The 23,287-nt window shown below is 37.1% G+C and overlaps 1 protein-coding gene across 1 annotated transcript in view; it reads left to right on the plus strand.

The window, feature by feature from the left end:
• LOC147069798 (dynein axonemal heavy chain 1-like) overlaps nt 1-23,287 on the plus strand; it is a 112,427-nt gene that overhangs the window by 66,202 nt on the left and 22,938 nt on the right. Inside the window, exons 48-61 of the mRNA XM_085950347.1 lie at nt 1,253-1,415; nt 2,576-2,745; nt 3,658-3,879; nt 5,440-5,601; nt 6,663-6,840; nt 10,083-10,213; nt 10,881-10,986; nt 11,550-11,704; nt 13,472-13,660; nt 15,193-15,322; nt 17,793-17,940; nt 19,039-19,142; nt 20,971-21,115; nt 22,557-22,686. Coding sequence (XP_085806473.1) covers nt 1,253-1,415; nt 2,576-2,745; nt 3,658-3,879; nt 5,440-5,601; nt 6,663-6,840; nt 10,083-10,213; nt 10,881-10,986; nt 11,550-11,704; nt 13,472-13,660; nt 15,193-15,322; nt 17,793-17,940; nt 19,039-19,142; nt 20,971-21,115; nt 22,557-22,686 — 2,133 coding nt within the window. The remainder of the gene's footprint in view (nt 1-1,252; nt 1,416-2,575; nt 2,746-3,657; nt 3,880-5,439; nt 5,602-6,662; nt 6,841-10,082; nt 10,214-10,880; nt 10,987-11,549; nt 11,705-13,471; nt 13,661-15,192; nt 15,323-17,792; nt 17,941-19,038; nt 19,143-20,970; nt 21,116-22,556; nt 22,687-23,287) is intronic.

The following is a 23,287-nucleotide window of genomic DNA, read 5'->3' on the forward strand; positions in this document are numbered from 1 at the left end:
GATGAACGCTTAAATACTTATCGGAACTCGAGCACCAGCACCTATTCCGGGACTTAAGACAGACGTCAACTCGATATAAGTCTGATACTCAACTGGAACTAAAACTTGTCAATTGTCACCATTTCTGTCCTTCACTATACCAACTTTACAACTGGGGAGAAAGAGAGAGCAATGACGCCAATGACAGTTGAGTGTATCACGGCTCGACATACGTGTAATAGTATTAATTGAAAGTCTACCAACTAGCGAGTCGCGATGCCGATAATCTCATCGCATGCTTTTTGCTCATCGCAAGTTTCTTGGAACAAGTTTATCGGGCCACACTTGGTAGTTGCATCCGTGACTTGCGTACACAAACTGGTGACAGTATTTCCAACTCACCTCTACTCCCTACAATAATGATATATGCATCTGTCAAAATGTAGAATGACACGAGAGTTTTTGTTAACACTGCGGATGCAAAAAGACTTCACAGAGAAAAATTCACATGGGAAATTGGGAGAGGAATAAAAATAAGTGATTAAAGGAATTCAGGAGAGACCTTTTAATCACAAATAATTTCTTCTCGACAAAATAGTTTTATTTGATTATCTCAAAATGCCCAAATGTAACATAGATCTTTATTGAGGGGGGGCTTTCAATTGTCAATATATGATTTGAATAAAAGGGTATTTGTCGACCACACGCAATCCTCCTTGAGTCTTGTTCATTACACCTCTTCTACCCACTTCCTTATTCAATTCCCATAAATATAATAATTATGTCGTCATCATCAGTCTGAATCTATTCACTGCTAGATGAAGGTCTCTCCAAGCTGATTCCACTTATCTCGTTCCTGTGCGTTGCGTTGCCATGTATTTCCGAAGAAATTTATTATTTCATCGATCCAGCGGCCTCTAGGTCTGATGGATGACTAAATTTGTCCAACGATTGTCCTTTCTTCGAGCTATGTGTGCAGCCCATTTCCATTTGAGGTTTTTAGCAAACTCTATTACATCGCCAACCCTTGTCTGTTCCCTTATCCACTCATTCCTCTTTTTGTCCTTTCGCGTTATGCCCAGCATGCACCACTCCATACCACGTATGTACCGTCATTCAAAATTATTGTATGTGACATAATATGGATGAGAACTCTTTGAAAAGGTGCCGGAACGCACCCCGGCCTGGAAAAAAGTCTCAGATCACCCGACCCCACTATTAAAAATGCCTTCTAACTGCAACGGCTGAGGTTTTGGTGTTATTGTCTGTTTAGATGAGAGAAGTTCTACAGCTGTACTTGAATGAGTACAATTCTGTAAACACGGTGCCCAAGAGCCTGGTGCTGTTTGACGATGCGATATCCAGCATCTGCCGCATATCGCGCATCCTCAGGCAGCCTATGGGGAACGCCCTATTGCTCGGGATGGGAGGATCAGGTAATTACACTGAGTTTAATTTGTTCATAGGTGCATCGATAACGCAAAGGATACAACAACTCACTGGGACGGAGCAAGATGTTGCTGTGTGCCTCTGATAACTATATTAGAAATCGGGAGCATCAGTTGTTTGTTCTCCCGAGGTGCAGAACTAACCTTACAGTGGTGATTCCAATTGGGAGAACAATAACTCTGTTCAACCAAATCGCTTTGAATATGAATATATTCCACCTACGTGAGAATGAGTTGCCCCATCTCCACCCGCCGTTTATATGCAGCCGCGGTTTGTGCACGGCCGCCTTCCATGACGCTATAAACGTGTCAGAATGAAAAGATTTTAGTGCCACACTTCCTTGTCTCGAAGCGATGCTGCACGAGACTGATGTAGCAACCATGCACCTTAGTGCTTAAAGAAAGAGTTTTAGATAATAAAAAGAATCGTGACTTGCTCTGCCGTCATTTATCTTTAATGACATGAAGTGTCCTCTGTACCCGTGTGCCGAAACAGAGTCAGGAGTTGAAAGTGATAAATCTAAGGAGAGATCGGAATTATTCCGTCCTCCATATGACACAGCAATTTTTTCAAATGCCTCAAAATTGGCCATGGTTGATCTCAAGTCGGCGTGACCAATCGGGCCCGTGTGTGGACGGACCCTGGCAAACAGCTCCGTTCGGTCTGATCCCATCAACAGGCAGTGCTAGAGGATGTGTTCTGTCTTGATGGTCGTGCCCGGATATGCATTCCGGTCTATGTCCTATCAAACAAAAACCATGCAGCTTGGCTGCGAAGTCACCATGGCCGGTCAGGAACTGGCTTACCCAGTGTGTTAGTCTTAGTTGTCTCATCTGAAGCCTGCAGGACACATCTGAAAAAAACAGATACATTTTTCGTCCCTTGGTGGATGCCGACCACCTCGACTGCCGTGTATCGTGGACGTTGTTTTATAAATCCTTAAAATAGGGTTTACTTAGCTTATTTTATATTTATTGTTTTTAACTCTACGACAGGCCATACGGCCCAATGATAGTAGTGTATTTATTAATAGAAGTAAAACAATCACACACACCCAGGCTTTGAGAGAAATCATGTAAATATATTGTGACCTCACCTGAAGTGTATGAATTGTCGAATTGATGTTTTGCTTCGCCGGTATTTCCAGGACGTATAAGTTACACACACCTCGCGTGCCACATTGCTGAGATGACACTCTTCAGGATTGAAGTGACGCAGAACTACAGCAACAACGACTGGAAGGAAGACATCAAAGTTGCGATGGTTAAAGCGGGCGTGGAGAACCGACAGGTCGTGTTCTTGATTTCAGACACACAGGTATTTAGTGATTTCCATCAATTCATAGATAATTGATTTCCTGGATAATTGAGGTTCTGAGGACTGAATGAACACAAGTGAACTGGTGACGAAAGATTAATAGACAAATTCTTGTAACTTGTAATAAATTGTAACATTCTATTTAATTATTATTATTATTATTAGACCATATCCGATCCTTATAAGGTCATATTATGGGCCTCCACAGAGTGGATTTTTCGTATCAACAGATTTTTGTGTTTACAAGAAATGCATGTTAGCCACTTGCTCAACCTATTTAGTCCATACTCTGACTCAAAACACAAATTAAAAAACAATATGTGTATTTGCCGGACGCATGATTCGAACCTGGGATCCACGACCTTATAATCTGACACATAAGCAACAATAGTAGCAGAGTATAGACCTACAGTAAAACCTCGTTAGTAAGAACACTGATAATTCGAAATTCGCCGTAATTCGAAATTTTCCCGAAAAAAATGTCCCTTGAATATTATTTTCATATAAAACCATACCTTTAATTCGAATTTCGTAATTCTAAATGATTTCAGAGTCCTGGCATACAAAAATATTCAATAAATCGTAATAAAGTACACTATTTCATGAGCCAGTCATTGAAAATTGTGACAGATTTTTCTTGAAAATCATAATTTATATTAGTACACGGTCATCTCTTTCCGATAAGAAAGCTCACGGCGAACTGTGCTACAGGGAAATGTAATACGTACAATTTACATGTTACCGTTAAATCCTGTTTTACGCATAAATAGATAGGTGATGTAAAAGTTGCTCCTAACTCATTTTTTAAATTATAATATGTCACTTGTACTTGTTTAATCCTCAACACCTCAATTATTGCTACTACTATAATTGGAGACTACAATTTTGATTCAACACGACTTGAATTTTCAGATAAAAAATGAATCATTCCTAGAAGACATAAACAGCATCCTTAGCTCTGGAACTGTACCAAATCTCTACCAAGCGGAAGACCTGGACAAGATATACAATGTCATGCGACAGAGCGTGATGCAAGATGGCCTGCCCGTCACCAAGTCTAACCTCGTCTCCAGCTACCAGAAGAGGATCCGATGCAACCTTCATATAGTTATATGCATGTCGCCAATTGGAGAGGTGAGTCAGATTACTTAGAGCCCATCCATAGACTGAAACCGTATGTGGCTTAGAACCATGTGCGATTCTAAACTTACACTTGCAAACTAAGTGAAAGTATATTTTAATGAACAGAAATCATAAGTTTAGAATCGCACATGGTTCTAAACCGCATACGGCTTCAGTCTGTGGATGGCCTCTTAGGCTCATACCCACTATCACCTCAAAAATGGTGGCGAGAGATGCTATTTGGCGTCTTCTCTCATCTGCTGTGCTGCGGTGTGTGGATGATGGCGTCTGGAGTGTTGATCTTCGGGGAGATAAGAAATAACGTTGGATTGTGATGGGACGACAATATTTTTATTGAGAGATAATATAAGTTGTGACATTATGTATATTATGGCGTTATAAAGAATACAAAAGGTTGTGGTCTGCGCGACCGTCACCGGTGTCCGACGTGCTCTGTCTGACTCCAATATTTTTTTCCTGCCCAATCTAAAATTAGCCGCTGTGTCATGCATTCGTTTTACAAGCTGGAACTTGCGAGATATTTCTACAGAGGCCTAGAAATATTTTAATTATTACATTTCTTTTAAAACTGTACATTTATACATTTTTGACTTGAAAATTACTATGTATCGCAATCAACAATGGTCATATTTCTATGAGTCGACCCGATAATGGCCACAGGCTCTTTTGGGTTCTGGTGGAATTAGATCCTTAGAGGATGACATCTTTTATAAGATGTGACCACTCAGGACAAAGGTGGATAACCTTTTCTTAAAAAAACCGTAAAAGAAATAAAATGACATACAGTCGAACTTGGTTATTACGAGGAAAATGGGACCGACTGAATTTGCTTGTTATAAGCGTTACTCGTTATATCAGAGAATAGGTGTTTTTAATTAGCTGTAACATAACACAAAACATCGCAATTCAAACGAAAATACACAATGAGAATTTTTCTCCGAAACAAGCATGGCATTCATAAACTACAAAAGAAGTTGTTTATTGTAATGAACGCTGGTAGGTACCTAGTGACTTCACAAACCTTGGATTTTTTACATGCAATTTCAACCATATTATGCGTGTATACTTTTTCAATATTGTCGGCGAAAACACCAATTAGGTAGGTACTTAGACACTTAAATAGTGTCATAAACATAATCCGATTCCGGCGGCATCCTGTCCGGTCGGATTTTATTGCTTAGGGTCAAAATTTTTTTAAACGATCGACACATTAACATTGTCAAGAAAATTTTTGACCATATTTTAGCTCGGTACATCCGATAAGAAGATCGTTATAAAAGTGAATAAATGTATGGAGAAAATCATAAATTAAAATGTCAACGAATGATTCCTCGTTACATCCAAGATCTCGCTATATCCGTGATCATAATAACCGAGTTCTACTGTATACAGGCAACAAACAATTTAAATATGAAATTTATTTATTTCATGAACATTGATTCATGATTCCTGATGACTATAAAGAATCCTAACGCCCTTTAATGTCTTCCAAAGACTCCATCCGGTTCCGCTTTGCGAATCATCGATCGACAAGTATATTTAATTTTTCAGATTTTCCGATCGCGTCTACGCCAATTTCCATCGCTGATCAATTGTTGCACTGTGAATTGGTTTTCGGCGTGGCCTGATTCCGCTCTGGAAGGAGTGGCGCTTACCTCCATGAATACTGTGCCTGGCCTTGTGCTGACTGAGCAGCAGATGCGAGGAATTATCGTAAGTTTCTGTGATTTGAAATCAGTTTTGATGATAAAGAAACAAATTTTGAATCCCATTGTATTGTCTCAATAAAAAAGCAATTCAATTCATGTCATTGGTAGAGCTGTACAACATTTGTGGTCTATTAAGTTACATTTTGTTCAATATTTGGCAGTAGATGAGGAGTGTGATGTGTGAAGTATGAACTGAAGTATGGAGACTGGTAGTTGCTGGCGGAGATGGCGTGTTTTTTTGACAGATTGATAGGTACAATTTACATAGGTACATATAGACAATATTACACAATATAAGATAGCCCGAGTCAGAGTAACAGATGCATAATTGAGATGCAATGAGGAGTGAGATAGTTTAGCTTTCGACGCGATGATACGTTTTGTTCCATCGTGATAGCCTTTTTTATTGAACCCATCACGATGGAAAATGCTTACACTGAGTATCTCAGGCCTCTGTGAGAAAATAATATGTACATTTTTAATATAATAAACATTAATATTTATGTTGCTGAAGTGAAAAAGTGCTTACTGAGTAGTAATTCGATTGTGTGAAAAATGTATGCAGGGAAAATTCACGTACGAAACAATATTCACTCACAGAACTATCGATCGTCACAAGAAAACATTTATTTTGGCCACCGAGCAATTTGACCTTTTATGAAAAAAGTTTGCCCTCCGGGCACACAGAACGCGATCTGTCACCGCGGGCAGTCTAGTTGTATACACAGGATTGTATCATCTCCGCTACACACAGGGCGATCTGTAGCAGCGAGCCAGTCGTGATCGCAGCGGGCAGCGATACGGTTTTACTAAATTACAAAATCGACCACGCCATCTTTGCAGTGACGGAAAAGAATATACATGTGAGCGCTAGGAAATAACCACGATATTGGATCGCTCACAAAGGTATCACGGTCTGTGTGACGTTCTTATATCGCTGTCCGCCACGACGATTGCGCGATTGCTGCCCGCCGCGATAGATTGTGTTCTGTGTGCCCGAGCCTTAAATACATTAATATTAACATCATTTTAAATCCTGACCGGTTCCCCTTTTCTTGATTTCAGAAAATGTGTCAATTTGCGCACCAGAGCGTTATCAAAGAGAGTAAATCATTCCTGAAGCAGTATGGCAGACACAACTACGTCACTCCCGCATCGTATGTGGAAATGCTGGCCAGCTTCTCTCACCTCTTCGTTAACAAGAAGGGTCAAATACATCAGCAGTATGACACCCTGAGGACGGGTAAAAATATCAACTTATGTATCCATAACTCCCCTCTCTATAATATCTCCCCAATGATATTAAATTGTCTTTTGTTTAATTCATCGACACCCTAAGTTACTAATTATGTACCACTGTTAAGTTTATTCGATCGGTGTGATTTTGACTATTGCAATAGAGGTACTGTCACCAAATATACCGCCCCCCCCCCAAAGAATGCCTCAAATCACATCAGAATTCTATATCAATCATAAATGACCAGCCCTGCAAAAGTTTGCAACCCCCGATAAATATAAAATAAAATATATCCCTACAACCGACTTTGAAAGCACAGCGGACAAACGAATTTCACAGTTAGTTGGCCGACTCCTTAAAGATTGGGGGAAAGATATTTTTCGAAAGTTTGCCAAGTAACTTCATCTTAAAGCTCTCCCCGAGACGATACATCCCCCGCAATACTACAATCATACCCTTTGAAAGATAGTTTTGTAGTTAGTCGAAGAATCGCCCCCGCCCCGTAAGGCCACGGGCAGCAGCCCTTTAAAATGTTAACTTCCCGCGCACATCGCCGCGCAGCGCGAATAAAATATCCTACTTTAATAAAAGTGAATACCCACCGTGAGATCAACCCCTAAAATAATGTTGTGCCTAATCTAAGATCCCTTTAAATGAAACCAATGTAATAAGATCAATGCATGTCCATACCTAATTGCAATAAAACATAGTTCTGCGCGGAATTATAAAATAAACTTCTGTGTTATACTAATTGTGCCCGTTATAATGTCCCTCACTCCCCAAACATCAAAAATGCTCGAATGAAGGACTCTACAACACCCACGTGAGTTCTTAAAAGGTAGTAGTACCTAATCAATATTGTATTATTGATCAACCCCAATAATTATTATTCACCCTATCTAGCTGTCTTAATACACACATATAAGCCCTTGTAGGTACATGAACTAAGCATCACTAATATTAGTTACATACTATTTCATATTTATACTATTGTAAATGATTCTAATATCATTCAACTCGGACCGTTCACCTTGTTCAAACTTAATTCAGTTGTTTCATTGCGGATCGAACTCTCCTGAGTTCTTTCCCTTTTATTTACAACATGTACAGTAAAACCTCGTTAGTAAGAACACTGATAATTTGAAATTTGCCATAATTCAAAATTTTCCCGAAAAAAAAGTCCCTTGAACACTATTTTCATGTAAAACCATACCTTTAATTCAAATTTTGTAATTCGAAATGATTTCAGAGTCCTGTCATATAAAAATATTCAATAAATCGTAATAAAGTACACTATTTCATGAGCCAATCATTGAAAATTGTGACAGACTTTTCTTAAAACATCAAAAATGACTTATTTTATGAAGTTAATAAAAATAATCCTGACATTTTATGACCCATTTCGGTAGGCACATCTATGATCGGAAACAAAATTAATGAAAATCAAAAAAAAATTCTTTTTTCAAAATTTAAATATTTTTTCCCCATACATTTCGTAATTCGAATTTTTTTCGATTTTCGGTCCCATGGAATTCGTATTAACGAGGTTTTACTGTAAATGTACTTTGAGACTATGACGAATAAACATCACTGAAGATTAACATCCATCGAGTCTTATTACCGACATACACCATCCACTGGACCACGTGAAGGATTGGGGCCCGTTGGTAACGATTTCTATTGCCGAAAACATAACACACTAACATCGGTATTATCCGGAATTTATAATAGTCAGTCAATATCAGCTTATAATGTCATCGGTTATGAGTTCAAACCCCACATTTGGAAAATTGTTTGTCAATGAGTGGCTAACATTTCTTGTAAAATAATCTTTTGAGAAACAGTTGGTTGGTTTGAAAGGTCCTTGTTTGTAGAAACCTCTTCATGAGGTGACCGAGATCCACATGGTAGTAGTGGCGAGTGGTGGAGGTAGGCTGGATTCGATATAAATAGGGCACACTAAACTTTGTCAGTCATACTTATTTGTTTTCATTGAACTAAGAATACAATTTGCAGATGGTGCTGGTTAGTTTTGAAAATTCATTAAGCCCTGCCCAACCAAACCATAATCGATAAAAAATATTTTTCCACCTATGTATAAATAATACTAACCATGTCCGATCCTAATAAGATCATATGGGGCTCCACAGGGTGAAGGTTTGCATTAACAGATTTCTGTTTTTACGAGAAATGGATGTTAGCCACTTGCTCAACCTATTAGGTCCATATTCTGACTCAACCACAAACTGAAAAAACAATATATGAATACGTGTATTAATTAAGGCGCTAAGTACCAAAAACAAAAAAACTGACATTTTTATAGAAAAGTGTTCTACATACTAACGCCAATAACTTCAACTATGGTCTAAGTGCCTCAAGCAAGTCAAAAAAATACAGCAAAATATTTAAACCTGTCGACGTTGTAAGTCCGTTGGCCTGTTTTATTTATAATGGTGTAAATAGCACTACAGTGGTCAACCTCATTCAACATAAAATGGCTGTCGATGGTGTGTTGACACTTGCAAGTTCTTAATGCCTAAAATTATAGAAACTGCCGTGATTGCTTCACACTGTAAAACCACATTTTTCAAAATGTCTGCTTCATGAAATTTTACTGCAATGACTCAGTATTTTGTAACTACAGGCAATACTACTTTTTGGTACTTAGAGCCTTAATTAATACACGTATTCATATGTTGGACGCAGTCTATAAAATATCTAAAATTATATACGATTTAATGGCATAATTTTAGATATTTTATAGATAAACGAATATTTTTTGACTATTATCTACTATGGCTCGGATTAGGTAGGGTTTAATTGAATTTTGAAAACTAATAAACACTATCTACACATTGTAGTCTTAGTTCAATGAAAACAAATACGTTTGACTAGGAAAGTTTAGTGTGCACTATTTATGTCGGATCTTAACAGCCCACCTCTAGTCGAGCAATGCAAATGTCATATAAGTAAAAAATAAGTTTCAGCAATCTTCACATCATCACATTTATTGGTGGCTTACATTGCTCTGCTGATATTGGTGGTCAACTACTTATTTATTGGTAAAATTGGTTTAAAATAAATTGCCTATGTTGCCAAGCGTCCCGACCAGGCGTCGTAACAAATAGAATCAGCCAAAACTATTCTGTGATTTTTCTAATAATATTTTTTTTAAAAACATTGCTAAAGTGAGTAAGTAACCATTGGTCTGCTGTAAAACTACTTTCACATCTGTGTTCTGTAATCAGGTCTTGCAAAGCTGTACGAGACAGAAGACGCTGTGAGAATCCTTCAGATAGAATTGGCCGAGCTGAAACCGCAGATGGATAAAGCGGCCGTGGAGATGAAGCAAGTCATTCGGAAAATAGAAGTCGACACGGTAGCTAAATTTTAATCTCATTCAATTCACTCTGTTAATATCCAGCTTTGAAGTGTAAGGCAAACATAAAACGCATATACCTACCGTAGTCTAGTGTGTAAGGCACTGGCCTTTCATCTGGGGACTCCGGGTTCGATCCCAGTGAAATCCGATATATTATTATATTTATAGCTTATTATGTCATGGGTCCCAGGTTCGATAATAGTTTTTCCAATGTGTGTTTGGAGTCAGAGTATTGTCACCGGCCTTCTTTGCTCTTACACGAAGGTTGTGGACCCAGACGACAATGACGTGGGGAACAGAAACCGCACGTTGTGGTAACAGAATGTTTATTTTAGCGATAGGTTTACAGAGTATCATGCATTCAAGTCAAGGCTAGCTGTAGGTATTTTCGGCTTGGCTGGCTGTAGGTATATGCGGCGTGGCTGGCTGTAACACGAACGAACATGTATGGCGGACGCGGCGGTATTTAATGAATATATCGCGTTGCTGATTATCCTCCAGGGGAAGTTTGCCATGTTTATTGGCAATAGCTCTTGCTGTGGAGGGGTCCTTCCAGGACGACGGTCGAGGCGAGAAGACTTTGCCGGCGGGAGCGGGTGCTTTTTGTCGTCGGCCTGCGGGTAGCGGACCTCTCTCTTTTAACAGTATGTTATTAATTTCACAGACCGTAGCTGAGGAAGCCAAAAAGCAAGTGGAAAAAGAGCAAGAGATTGCGGAAAGGATAAAAGCTGAAACAGAAATATTGACTGCCGATGCTCAGAAAGATTTAGGTGGGTAAATGTTTCTTCACTAAATGTCAGTGGCGAAGGGAGAAGGTAGACTGTTGATCAGACTGATCCGATATAAATAGTGCACACTTAACTTTGTCAGTCAAAAAATATCTAAAATTAAACCGTCAAACCATGCGTAATTTAAGATATTTTATAGATTGAAGAATATTTTTATCGATTATGGTCTGGTTCGACAGGGCTAAATGAATTTTAAAAAACCAACCAACGCCATCTGTAATATGTATTCTTAATTCAGTGTAAACAAATAAGTATGATTGAACAAGTGTGCACTATTTTTGTCAGATCGCCCATAGCATACCAAAACTAACATGGTTTGGTTTAAGCAGTGTTTAACTGAATTTTAACAGGCACCATTTGCACATTGTATTTTTAGTTTAATGAAAACAAATAAGTATGAACTGACAAAGGTTAGTGTGCACTATTTATGTCGAATTTTAACAGCACCCTTGGCCACTGCTAAATGTCCATTTTGACATTTCTGTATCCATATTGCATTGCCAATAACAAAATGGCAACGGATAAATCTAATGACATCTTTTTAGATGAAGCACTGCCGGCGCTGAGAGCGGCCGAAGACAGTCTGAAGGCTCTCAATAAAAATGACATCGTTGAAGTGAAAGCCATGAAGAGTCCACCGGCAGGGGTCGTGCTAGTCATTGAGTCTCTCTGCATCGTGTTTAATATTAAACCGATCAAGGTAAGCATTTTATTCAATGGGAAAGAACACACCTTGAGGTTACAATATTTATACTGTTATCATCTGTAACACGGGGGAAACGGTGTATTATCGTAATCGTGATGACTAGGGCCCGGATTTATATGCTAGTGCATGTTTTGTTAGGGTGTATGCACAGCTATGAGAGTTGCACAGAAATCTGTTTTGAAAAACACAGAATCCAAAAATAAAATTTTATTGTGCATATAAATGCATATTTGAGACGTTAGAGCATATTTGAGATATTAGTGCATATTTCGTAAATAAATGCATATTTTAGAGCTTTTGAATGTATAATTTTAGTTTTTTTAAATTATTTTATCGAAATATAACTAAGTTAGGAAGGAAGATAGTTTAGATGCACTTGCATTTTTAATGCCATCTCCGAGCTGTGGAATCAGTGGAAAAGTGAAGTCAACTCGTGCACTATTATTTAAAGTTTGCCCAAGTGGACGTTGAGAGGTAGTTTTCCGCATATAAACAAAATAATGACAGTTACCTATGCGGAAAAATTTAATGCCAGAGCATAATATTGAAAAAAATAATGTAATTTTTTTTCGGGCAAAAAACAGAAAATAGTATTTAGGAATAGTTAAGTGTGTCGTTTTTGTTTTTTAAGTTATGTTTGGTTACATTGGAATTAATATTCAATTATTTGTAGGTACTTGTGAAAAAACTATTTTGAAAATTGTAATTGATTAACTTTATATTCTTTGTTTGTGTTTTTTTTTTGTTCTGATATCGTATTATGTTGAAAAATTATTAACTAGTTATTCGATTTTTTGTCAGTAATATTGGGTAAAGTGGGAATTTACAATTTTTTCCCACAAAATGACAATTTTTAACTGCATATTTCTTCGGTTTTAGTGCATATTTTATTGATTTTAAGTGCATACGTGCATGCATATAACCATGTTTTTTGTTGCATACAAATCCGGGCCCTAGTGATGACTAAAGCAGAGCCAGTTTGATTTGTAATTTATGTTTATTTTTTTGTTGTAATCTTATGTCTATGTATGTCGATGCCTATGTAATATGTCTATGCCTATATAACATATGTAATCTAGGTAATATAATATGTAAATTTATGTAATATATGTAATATCTTATATCGTAACTGATATGTCTGATAATTATCTTAGAAATCGGTGGCATCCATTGTTTGTTCTCTCAAGATGCATAACTAACCTGTCATTAGTAATGCCAATTGGCTGGGTAATAACTGTGGTCAATCAAATCGCTTCGGATATTGATATGTTCCACTTACGTGAGTGAGTTTTTAAGTGCACGTTCACTCTGTGTGGTTCCATATACTTTTATTATTTACTCATATTACCCAGTATAGTTATTTCAATATTGTTAATACCTATTTTTTATGTCATGTCATGAACGCTTTGAATTTATAATTTGTCATGTTCATTATATTATGTAAAGTAAATTAGTTTTAAATATTGAAACGAGTTAAAAATCAATTCCTTAATCGTGCTTTGTCGAATGTGCAAATTGGTATTGAAATAAATGTGTTTGGTCAGATCCGACCTTAATACATTGGACGCTAAAGACGTGCCCAACGCGTAACGATTAGGTGGCCATTCGATATAATTAGCATGCTATTTAAATGTGGTAATTAAAAAGTAATTCTATAGTCAGCAGTCAATGTGTTAAATGAAGTACCTATTATCAATTACGTAGCCCCTGAATCAGGATTACTATTTCAATGATGATTAACGTGGATTGTGCACCACACAGGTACCGAGCTTTCAGTTTGGAGTGAAGATTTTCGATTACTGGAGACCCGGTTCAATGATGCTATCGGATGCGGGCGCCTTCCTCGACTCGCTCATGAGTTACGATAAAGAGTCCATCACGGAGCATATGATCAACAGCCTCAAGAAGTTTGTTCACAATCCCAACTTCCAGCCGGCCAAGATTAAGAAGGTAACTAATCAAAGTCTTATATTGTTCACTTTCACGATGTTAAAAACCTAACCAAACAGACAGCATTGTGTGGTGCGTTTTTGTTAGCTGTAAAATTGAACAGAATTTCAGACTTTCTATATTAGTATTTATTTCCAATGACCGATAAGCAATGTTCCCTGTAAGGCGTGTGCGCACGCACACCTACCAAAATGCGTCCACACACATGTTTTCATCCCCACACAGTCCTCGCACAAAAATATTGTAAAAAAAAGTTTAGTTTGCCAGATTTTAGTTTTGCTCGAATGCACGAAACCATCACATGCACAATTCTTCGACGCATTTCTCGAAAGGCGAAGGTCAAGTGCGACTAGCGCGAGCATGCAAGTGAATTTTTACATTGAGCGTGATCACAATATCCGTCTTGTTCTCTCACGTGCCAAAGTATACGAAAAGAAGATACATATTTTAGTGTTTAGCAATGACCACCTATGTGCCGGGTCCTCTACATTTCTTAGTCTTTGACTCTTTGACATGTTTCAACGCAAGAAACATTATCAGTATAGTCTCATAGTAGTCCTTATTGTGAAAACATCACAGTTCTTACTATATTTTTGTAAAAGTACGGATATATCTGTGGAAGGGGGTGTAAATTTACTGAGCTTCGGTGGGCCACACATATAAAAAATTAAAACAATGAACTTATTCAAAATATTTTAGTACCTTATAATTAATGTGACACGTCTTGTTTTTGTATATTGTTTGATTTCTTTTTCATATTAACTGGTAATTAAGCCGTCGCGCATCGCAGTTGGTTGGTCGTGTTTTCATCGAGCAACCTGCTGCGACACTTCATTTTTACTACATTTAATTTTGAAAAGAACGATTCGCAGCGTTATGTAGTCCCAAATGCTGCTGTAATACACTTTGCCAGTCATTTTAATTTTGGAAATTTATCTTCGAGAATATATTTCGGATAAAACTGTACTTTAATTCAGTTCTATTAGCTCCATTTGTAAATTTGGAGGCGCTGATTCCACCTCCACGTTAAATGGAGTTAAGAATATTTTGAACGTTTCTACTTCATACTTTTGCATAAATGCGAATCTGGTGTCGAATTCTTTAATTAATTTTGTGACTTCATTAGAATATTTTGAAAAAATCTTTACGGTCACTATTAAGTACGGAGTGTGTGGAGCCGGCATAAGCATAAAAACAGGTACTAGCACGCAGCATAACAAGAAAGATCTAATTTCACAAAATATAATATAAATGTGGTAAATTTACGAGAATTTTTTTTATTGTATGATTACCAAAATGCAAAATATAGAAAGCTGAAAACTTTGATTGGGCCTTGGGCCGCAAAAAGTCTTCATTTTGGCCGCAGGTTGGGCATGCTGATCTATATATACTGTCATTTCAAAACTGAAGTGACAAAAATGTTAGACCTCGACTGGACTGACGTCTAAAAAGACCTTTACAGATAGGGTTTCAAGGTCATTACTTTAACTATAAGATAGTGATTAAATTCTTATTTTGTATTTGTTTTTCAGGTGTCTATAGCATGCATGTCCCTCTGCCAGTGGGTGCACGCTATGTACAAGTTTTACCACGTCAATAAAGCTGTCAAGCCCAAAAAGGCAGCCCTAGAAAACGCTAAGGAAGAACTGGCCAAAACTGAAAGTAAGCCCTGATTTGATGAAATGATTTGTTTACAGTCAAGTCAAAGTTGTTGAAGTAAAACCCTTCCTTATGTACTAGATGAAGGTTTTATATAAATGGAAAAGAATCTGCTATAGTGAAATGAACATGCGCAGATGCGATTTCTTCGGTTACATGTAAATTGTACGTAAAACATTTCACCGTGGCACAGTTCGCCGTGAGCTTTCTTATCGGAAAGAAGTGACTTATTCAATATTCATGAATTCAAGAATGAAAGCTAACCTAACCTAACAAATAATCCAGTACAGACCTACAAACTTATCTGAAGAATGGGATGGGGGAGCCACTGTTGAAAACTACCCAACCATGACTCGTAACTGGACAAAATCTGATATTCGAATGAAATTTTCAAAATGGCGTCCTATGTTAGTTTGTAGTTCCATTTTTGGCCATTCTACAGATAAGTTTGTAGGTCTGTATATCGGCTATTTTCAAAATTCGTTTGCTGCTGGCTTCCTGTAAAGTGTAAACCGACAAGAACCATGTTTTATTTAGACATGAATTTGATGTCAGTACTATACGACCAAAGAGGTTGGACGGTCTTTAATATACGGCCATATATTTTCAATACAACATTTCACGGTGAAGTGTATTACGGCGAACTGCATATGTATAAGTTTCCGGACACGATTTCTTCTAGTGTGTATGAATTATGCAGGGCTAGGGTGATTATTGTTACATTTAATATCATTGAATATACATACATTTTACATTGTACATTTACACCCACGGTGGCCGCGCGGCATAAGCGTTGGACTACAAAGCCGTGGGTCCCAGGTTCGAATCCTGGGTCTGGCAAGTACAAAAATTGTTTTTCAATTTGTGTGTGTCAGGGTATGGACCTAATAGGTTGAGCAAGTGGCTGACATCCATTTCTCGTAAAAAACAAAATCTGTCAATACAAACCTCCACTCTGTGGAGGCCCATATGATCCTATCAGGATCGGACATGGTCGAAAAAAAATACATACATCAACAATATTGCATCACTGTCTCATGTTAGGCGCCACTCTGATAATGTCTTATTTCATACCGAAACTATTGATTCTCACGTTAATGTAGTATGTTTATAGATTAATCATATTCACGTCTGAGACTTATTTTTCAGGGCTGCATACCTTACATTCGTATTACAAGCCAGTATTACAAAGTGGTTTGCGGTAATATCAACATAGGAATTATTTGAAGTTTTGTACTTTTAGTTTTTTGCGACCAGGGTTTCGCCATTTGGCATCATCAGGCACTGTACACACTCAAGCGAGCATATTATTCATCTTACTCAGTGCACTGATCCCTCCAATGTTAGTCACTGCAGTGGTTTTCAAACTTCATCGCTTATAAAAGATTTTTTAACAGCATTCTAAAAATTATGTTTTTTTACATTACATCGGGCCATGCAGCCCAATTACAGTTGTGTAGTGAAATAGAGTACCTATTGCACTAATAGAAGTGAAACAATCACATAAATATACTGTGACATCACTGGGAATCGAGTTCGGAGCCCCGGTTCAGAAGCCAGTATCTTTCGCACTGGACGACGAGGGCCAAAAGGAATAAGACTATAGCTGTAACAAGGCAACAATATAAGTAAAATGTTTTTAAATAGCAGGCATGATAAAAGATGTCAAGAGGAAAGTGAAATATTAAGAGCGTACTTCAGTGAAACGGCAAATAATTTTCAACAGTAGGTGCGACGAAATTTCTCACTCGTCGCCTGGACTCGCCAATCGGAGACCGACATTCAAAGTGTGTGCACATCGATTTGTTTTGTCCTGGCGTCGGATGAAAATATTCTTAAATCGTGTAAAGATGACTAAAAAACTTTACGTATGTACTTAAAAAAGAAAACATGTCAATGTATATACTATTATTATTAGTAATATAACAATAAACATAACATTAAATGGACGCATTTTTATGACAAATTATATTTTGTTCGGCATGCGTCATTCGCAAAATCCGCGCATCGCCTAGCCACGATCTTTTTAGACCATGCGTCAACTGAAGTATAGCCTTAAACCAATTACATTATTAATGGACAACGCACTCAGTACAGTAGCTAGCAAGTAAATTCGTGCATAGCGACATTCGCACATGTATAGGTAGACGTCACGCATTTTCCATTATGCGATATCACGCATCGGGAATTTATAGCAATATCACCTTTATTGTAATGGCGTTAGAACAGATTATGCCATTCGGCAGACCCGACAAAAAAGTGAGTACCATTTTTTTTCCAGATGCTTCGTCCATATTGATGTCATTGTCTTAAACGAATAAGGGAAGATCAGTATGAAATATTTAATTTTTTTTTATTGCCTGAAGACAACCACTACCGAAACACACAAACCTATCATTGTGACCTGTGATTGAGATCTTAAGATTATCTGTATTTTATAATGTCCTCTGTAATTCATATGTTTTGATATCAGGGATTCTCACAAGTGCCAAAGACAAGGTTCAAAAGCTGATCGACGGCCTTGATGCACTGAAGGCGTATCTGACCGAAAAGGAGGAGGAGAAAGCTCGCATGGAGCAGGACATCGAGCAATGCATGGCAAGGATGAGCAGAGCTGTTAGGTGACTTTTATATCAAATAATTTAATTAACCTCTAATTTAGGTTCTGAGACATAAACGAGTACAAGCAGCGTTGCCAATTCAGCGTTTTTATTGCTAGATCTAGCATTTTTCGATAGGCATCTAGCTTGTAAAAAACGCATCTGGCTTGTGGCGTTTTTACTAGCATTTTTTGATGCCTCCAACAGCTTTAAATGTGCTGAAAATACGCTAGATATTTGGTTTATTTATTTTTATGCGCATAAAATTTCTGAGTATCGCATATCTACTTAATGCAGGTAGATCGGTATCTACCAACAATAGAAACATTCATGGCCTTGGCGTGAAATGATATATAATTTAATGTTTGCTTAGGTGTGTGACATCAGTTTGACGATTATCGGAATGACATGAAACTAAACTTGAATGCGTTCAATGACACAATATAGCAGTGTTGGCGAACCTTTTTGCATATGCGTGCCAATATTTTCCAAATAATATTTTTCGACTGTCTGATGTGCCAAAGAGTTGGCTCGTTTTTTAGGAAAATATTTTCGGCGCGGGCTGCACCGCACGTTGGTCAATTTTTCAGTCGGCTCGTTTTTTTAGGTATATATTTTCGCTACGGGCCGCAGGTTCCACAATTTTCTAAAATGTCATTATTTTGTAGTTAAGTATAATATTCATTTGTAAACCTTTTTTGAAATTTTTTATTGGTTTTTGTTCGCGTGCTATGCAAATTCATTTCGCATGCCACTAGTGGCACGCGTGCCATGGGTTCGCTACCCCTGAAATATAATTTTGAAATTTATTTTTGTTAAAATGTGTGAGTTTTACCCAACATTCGATATGCGAAAGGAAAGGTATTGACTTCGTTCTCGGTGGAATAAATAAATTCACTTGCAATTTTGTTTTCACAAAATCTAGCGTTCTTTCGTGCCAAATAGCTTATTTTTATACGCCGTCTGGCATGTTTTCGTCAATGACAGTTGGCAACACTGAGTACAAGTGATATATAATTAAAATTACAATGAGTCGCAAGCAGTATTCACATCACCACATATATATATACATATATATGAGTGGTGGACTAACTTATGTATCTTTATTTGTATTTTTAGATTGATTGACGGATTGGGGAATGAGAAAATCCGCTGGATCAGCAGGATAGCTGAATTGGAAAACGCCCTCAAAAATGTTACGGGAGACATCTTGATAAGTGCTTGTAAGTTACGTAATTTTCTTTAAACTCTCGTTAAATTGTTGCCTATTTCGGATCTCGCATCAACAATGATGAAATGCATGACAAAACACTAAGGAAAAGCAGAGACATATAAACCTACAAAGCTTTTTTTTCTATAATGTCTTTATGCAACGTAAGCATGGATCATAATAATTCAAAATAGTAATAGATTGGAAAAGGTCAATACTTTTCAGGTGTGTGTCGAAGGTGTGGTGTGGCGTACCAGCAAATCCATCCTTGAAAAGTTAATGGTAGAAATCAAATCCTCAAGATCCTGAGACATACTCTTCAATTATTCTTCGGCCATGTGATCCAAAGGGCACAGTCCAATTTATTTTTCTCGATGAAAATTTTGTCTTCAATTGAAATTAGGTGTTGCAAAAGACTCTTAGTTCCGAAATTGCAACTTATGTAGGAAGGCACAGTTTGCCGCGAGCTTTCTTATCGGAAACAGATGACCGTATACAATACGGTCTCCAATTTTATCAGATTTTATCAAAATGAACATTTATTCAATTTTCATAGCTGATATTGACAAAATTCATGAATTCAAGAATGAAAACCTAACCTAACAAATAATCCAATATATCGGCTATTTTTAAAATTTGTTTGCTGCTGGTTTCCTGTTAAGTGTAAACCGAAACTTGTTTTATTCAGACATGAATTTTATGTCAGTACTATACGACCCAAAGAGGTTGGATGGTCTTTAATATACGGTCATATACAGATAAGTTTCCGGACACGGTGCAGGCGCGCACACGAGGGGGAGGGGTTTTCGGGTCTGGATAGGTAAATGGCATATTAGTTGTTCTTCTTCTTCGTCAAGACCTCATGACTGAGCGCCCGTCCATGACCCGTGGCATTCATTGGTGTAACTATCTGGGGCATCCAATGTTTGCGTTAATATTCCGATGCGGCATGTCTAAAAGACAAAACAACGCGGATGACACAAACGGACACTGATGATCCTAATAATTTACATGACTGTTAAGTTACGTTGCATTTGATAACCACTAGTGAATGCGACAGTTCACAATCAGCCTAGCTAATTTAGCGTTTTTCGATAGACATCTAGTTTGCAAAATACGCATCTAGCTTGTGGCGTTTTTACTAGGATTTTTTGATGCCTCCAACAGCTTTAAATGTGCTGAAAATACGCTAGATATTTAGTTTATTTATTTTCATGCGCATCAAATTTCTGTTATAGACATCGGATACCTACTTGATGCAGGTAGGTCGGTACCTATTTTAGTAGCTTGAGAAATAAAACAACACAATTTAACACATTGAAATAATAGGAGCTTTCATGATTTTATAGTGAAATGGTATCATATAATTTAATGTATGCTTAGGTATGTGACATCAGTTTGATGATCATTAAGATAACATGAAACAAAACTTGAACGCTGTTGACACAATATATAGGCATTATTTGTTGTCAATTTTTAAATATATTCCTGTTAAAATGTGTGGTTTTTACACTATAGACATTTTTTACATTTTTACACTTTTTTTCGATACACGAAAGGAAAGGTGTTGACTTTGTTCTTGGTAGAATAAGTAAATTTATTTGCAATTTTATTTTCACAAAATCTAGCATTTTTTAGAGACGTCGCTATCCTGGACAATAGGAATCGTGTACAGAATTGATGCTACTCATGCTGACCACGATTCTCACTAATGAGAGAGTAACTGAAAAAGAAGAACGACAAATTGTTATAATAATTTAGAAATTCTTTAGTAGGATGAATCATTGCTGATGCAAAATATCCAGGCCCTTCTTTAGTTCACGGATGAATTGACTTTTCAGTTGCCGTGGCGTATCTGACACCTTTCACCGACTCGTACCGTCGGAATTTACTCAACATGTGGACAAAAAAGATTATCGAGCACGACGTACCGCACACTGTCGGTTGCACCCCCACTTCAATCCTGGGAGAGCTGATCGTAATCAGGTGGGTATTTTAATTTTCCTACGGATCACGGATTTGAATCATTGCAACTGAGACGCTGACAGGTTCCAAAGAATGCCCATGGAATGAACGAATGCTTATTGGATGTTGAAATAAGAGTTATAATCAATGACGAGGGATGGAGGTAGGTTGTTAAAATCCAACATAAATAGTGCGCACTACACTTTTCATAGTTATTTGTTTTCATTGAACTATGAATACAATTTGAAGATGGTGCCAGTTAGTTTTCAAAAATGCTTAAACCAAACCATAATAGTTTGGGTATGCTATGGGCGATCTGACAAAATAAACCACACTTAATCAGTCGTAATTATTTGTTTTCGTTGAATTAAGAATACATAATATTACAATCGGTGTTGTTTAGTTTTTTTAAATTCAATTAAACCCTGCGTATACCAAGCCACATTAGATAATAGTCATCTGCAATTTGTAGTTTCGGTTCAATGAAAGCAAATACGTATGACTGACAAAATTTAGTGTACCACTGATGCACGTATGACATATATGATCATGATTGTTCATCTAAGTATTCTAAATACAAATAATTTGGTCTGTCTTGACAGCTATATTTGCATTGTATTGTTTTTAGTAGAAACTTTTGATAGATGCGGGTGATGGTGTAAAGTTAGTTATAGATGAATCTGCAAAGCGTAATTAATGACTTGTAACTATTTTAATCGTCAGTCTCAGCAATCTTCTTTCAGATACAGTTTCATGTATGTAGACTCCGTCTTCTATAGATGATTTTCTTCAACATCTGTGGCTTAATGCCTGTGCAAGGAATGAATGGGACCATCAGTCAATCATTTAAGAGAAGTCTACTCAGATACGTTCACTACGTGGATGTTCATATCGTCACTGTTCTGGCAGAAGACACTAATTCGAAAAAATGACATGTTGAGTTAGTTATACTAAAATGTTCCTTATTTCAAACTTTACCGTCTGAAAACCTTCTTAATAAATAAACAGTCTTTATTTTAAAGTCATCCTTTTTATGATTACTTAATAAACTCACATGATAGACCATTTCAAACATTTTCAACAACTTCAAAGTCAAATTACTCAAAACTAGTATTCTCCAGTTAGTGTGTTCTGCCAGAACAGAGACGATATGTCTTCCGTATAGTGGTAATTTTTTCCGACCGTGTCCGATCTTAATAAGATCATAATAAACGGGCCTCCACAGAGTGAAGGTTTGTATTAACAGATTTTGTTTTTACGAGAAATCTATGTCAGCCACTTGCTCAACGTATTAGGTCCATTCTCTGACTGACACACAAATTGAAAAATAATATGAGTACTTGCCAGACCCATGATTCGAACCTGGGACTCACGACACTAGAGGCCGACGCTTAAGCCCCGCGGCCATCGTGGAGGTAATTTACTGACCAGTTTATAATATTTTGCTTAATAATGCTTTTAGAGGTTGGCAAATATGCGGACTGCCTCTCGACAGCATGTCCACGGAGAATGCGATCCTGGTGATGCACTCAAGACGGTGGCCTCTATTCATCGACCCTCAAGCTCAAGCCAACGCCTGGATTAAAACTATGGTATCTTATCGACATCTCTTATTACTTTACTATAGTTGCAGTGAATCTAATATTATTGATCTAATATTATTAGAAACAGAGGCACATCAGATGTTATTGTATGTAATATATGTATGTAAAATAATATTTTTTGTTTCTGCATTAGTGGTACGCAAAACATTTCTTCTATTTTCAGTGGTCCGCAGGCGTAAAAAGGTTGAAAAGCGAGAGTCGTAACACACATTTTTCTATTTTCTCATTTTTTAGTTAATAACGTGATTCTATATGCGTCAATCTATAATATAAAAAAAGAAAGAAAATTGAGTATCAAATAATTACAAGATAAAAAGAACTTTTTATATACAACGTTTTTCAATTTTCTGTTGATCATATAAACTTGACTTGACTATCTTAAACGATCAAAAAAATTTGTACTTGACATGTCATATTGATTTCCATGTTAACACACGTATATATTAATAATTTAGTTGCTAGGACAATTCTATGTGTTAATAATTTAGGACAAATAAGGCAATTCTCAACAAATCATTTTTTTGCCATTTTGCAACAAACAAATATAGAATACTGAAATGTCATTTTGATTTCCATAGTAACGCACAAA

Source organism: Rhyacophila brunnea, unplaced genomic scaffold, assembly GCF_057557595.1.
Source record: "Rhyacophila brunnea isolate RB1 unplaced genomic scaffold, BYU_Rbru_1.0 scaffold_23, whole genome shotgun sequence".
In the NCBI taxonomy this organism is placed as follows: Eukaryota; Metazoa; Arthropoda; class Insecta; order Trichoptera; family Rhyacophilidae; genus Rhyacophila; species Rhyacophila brunnea.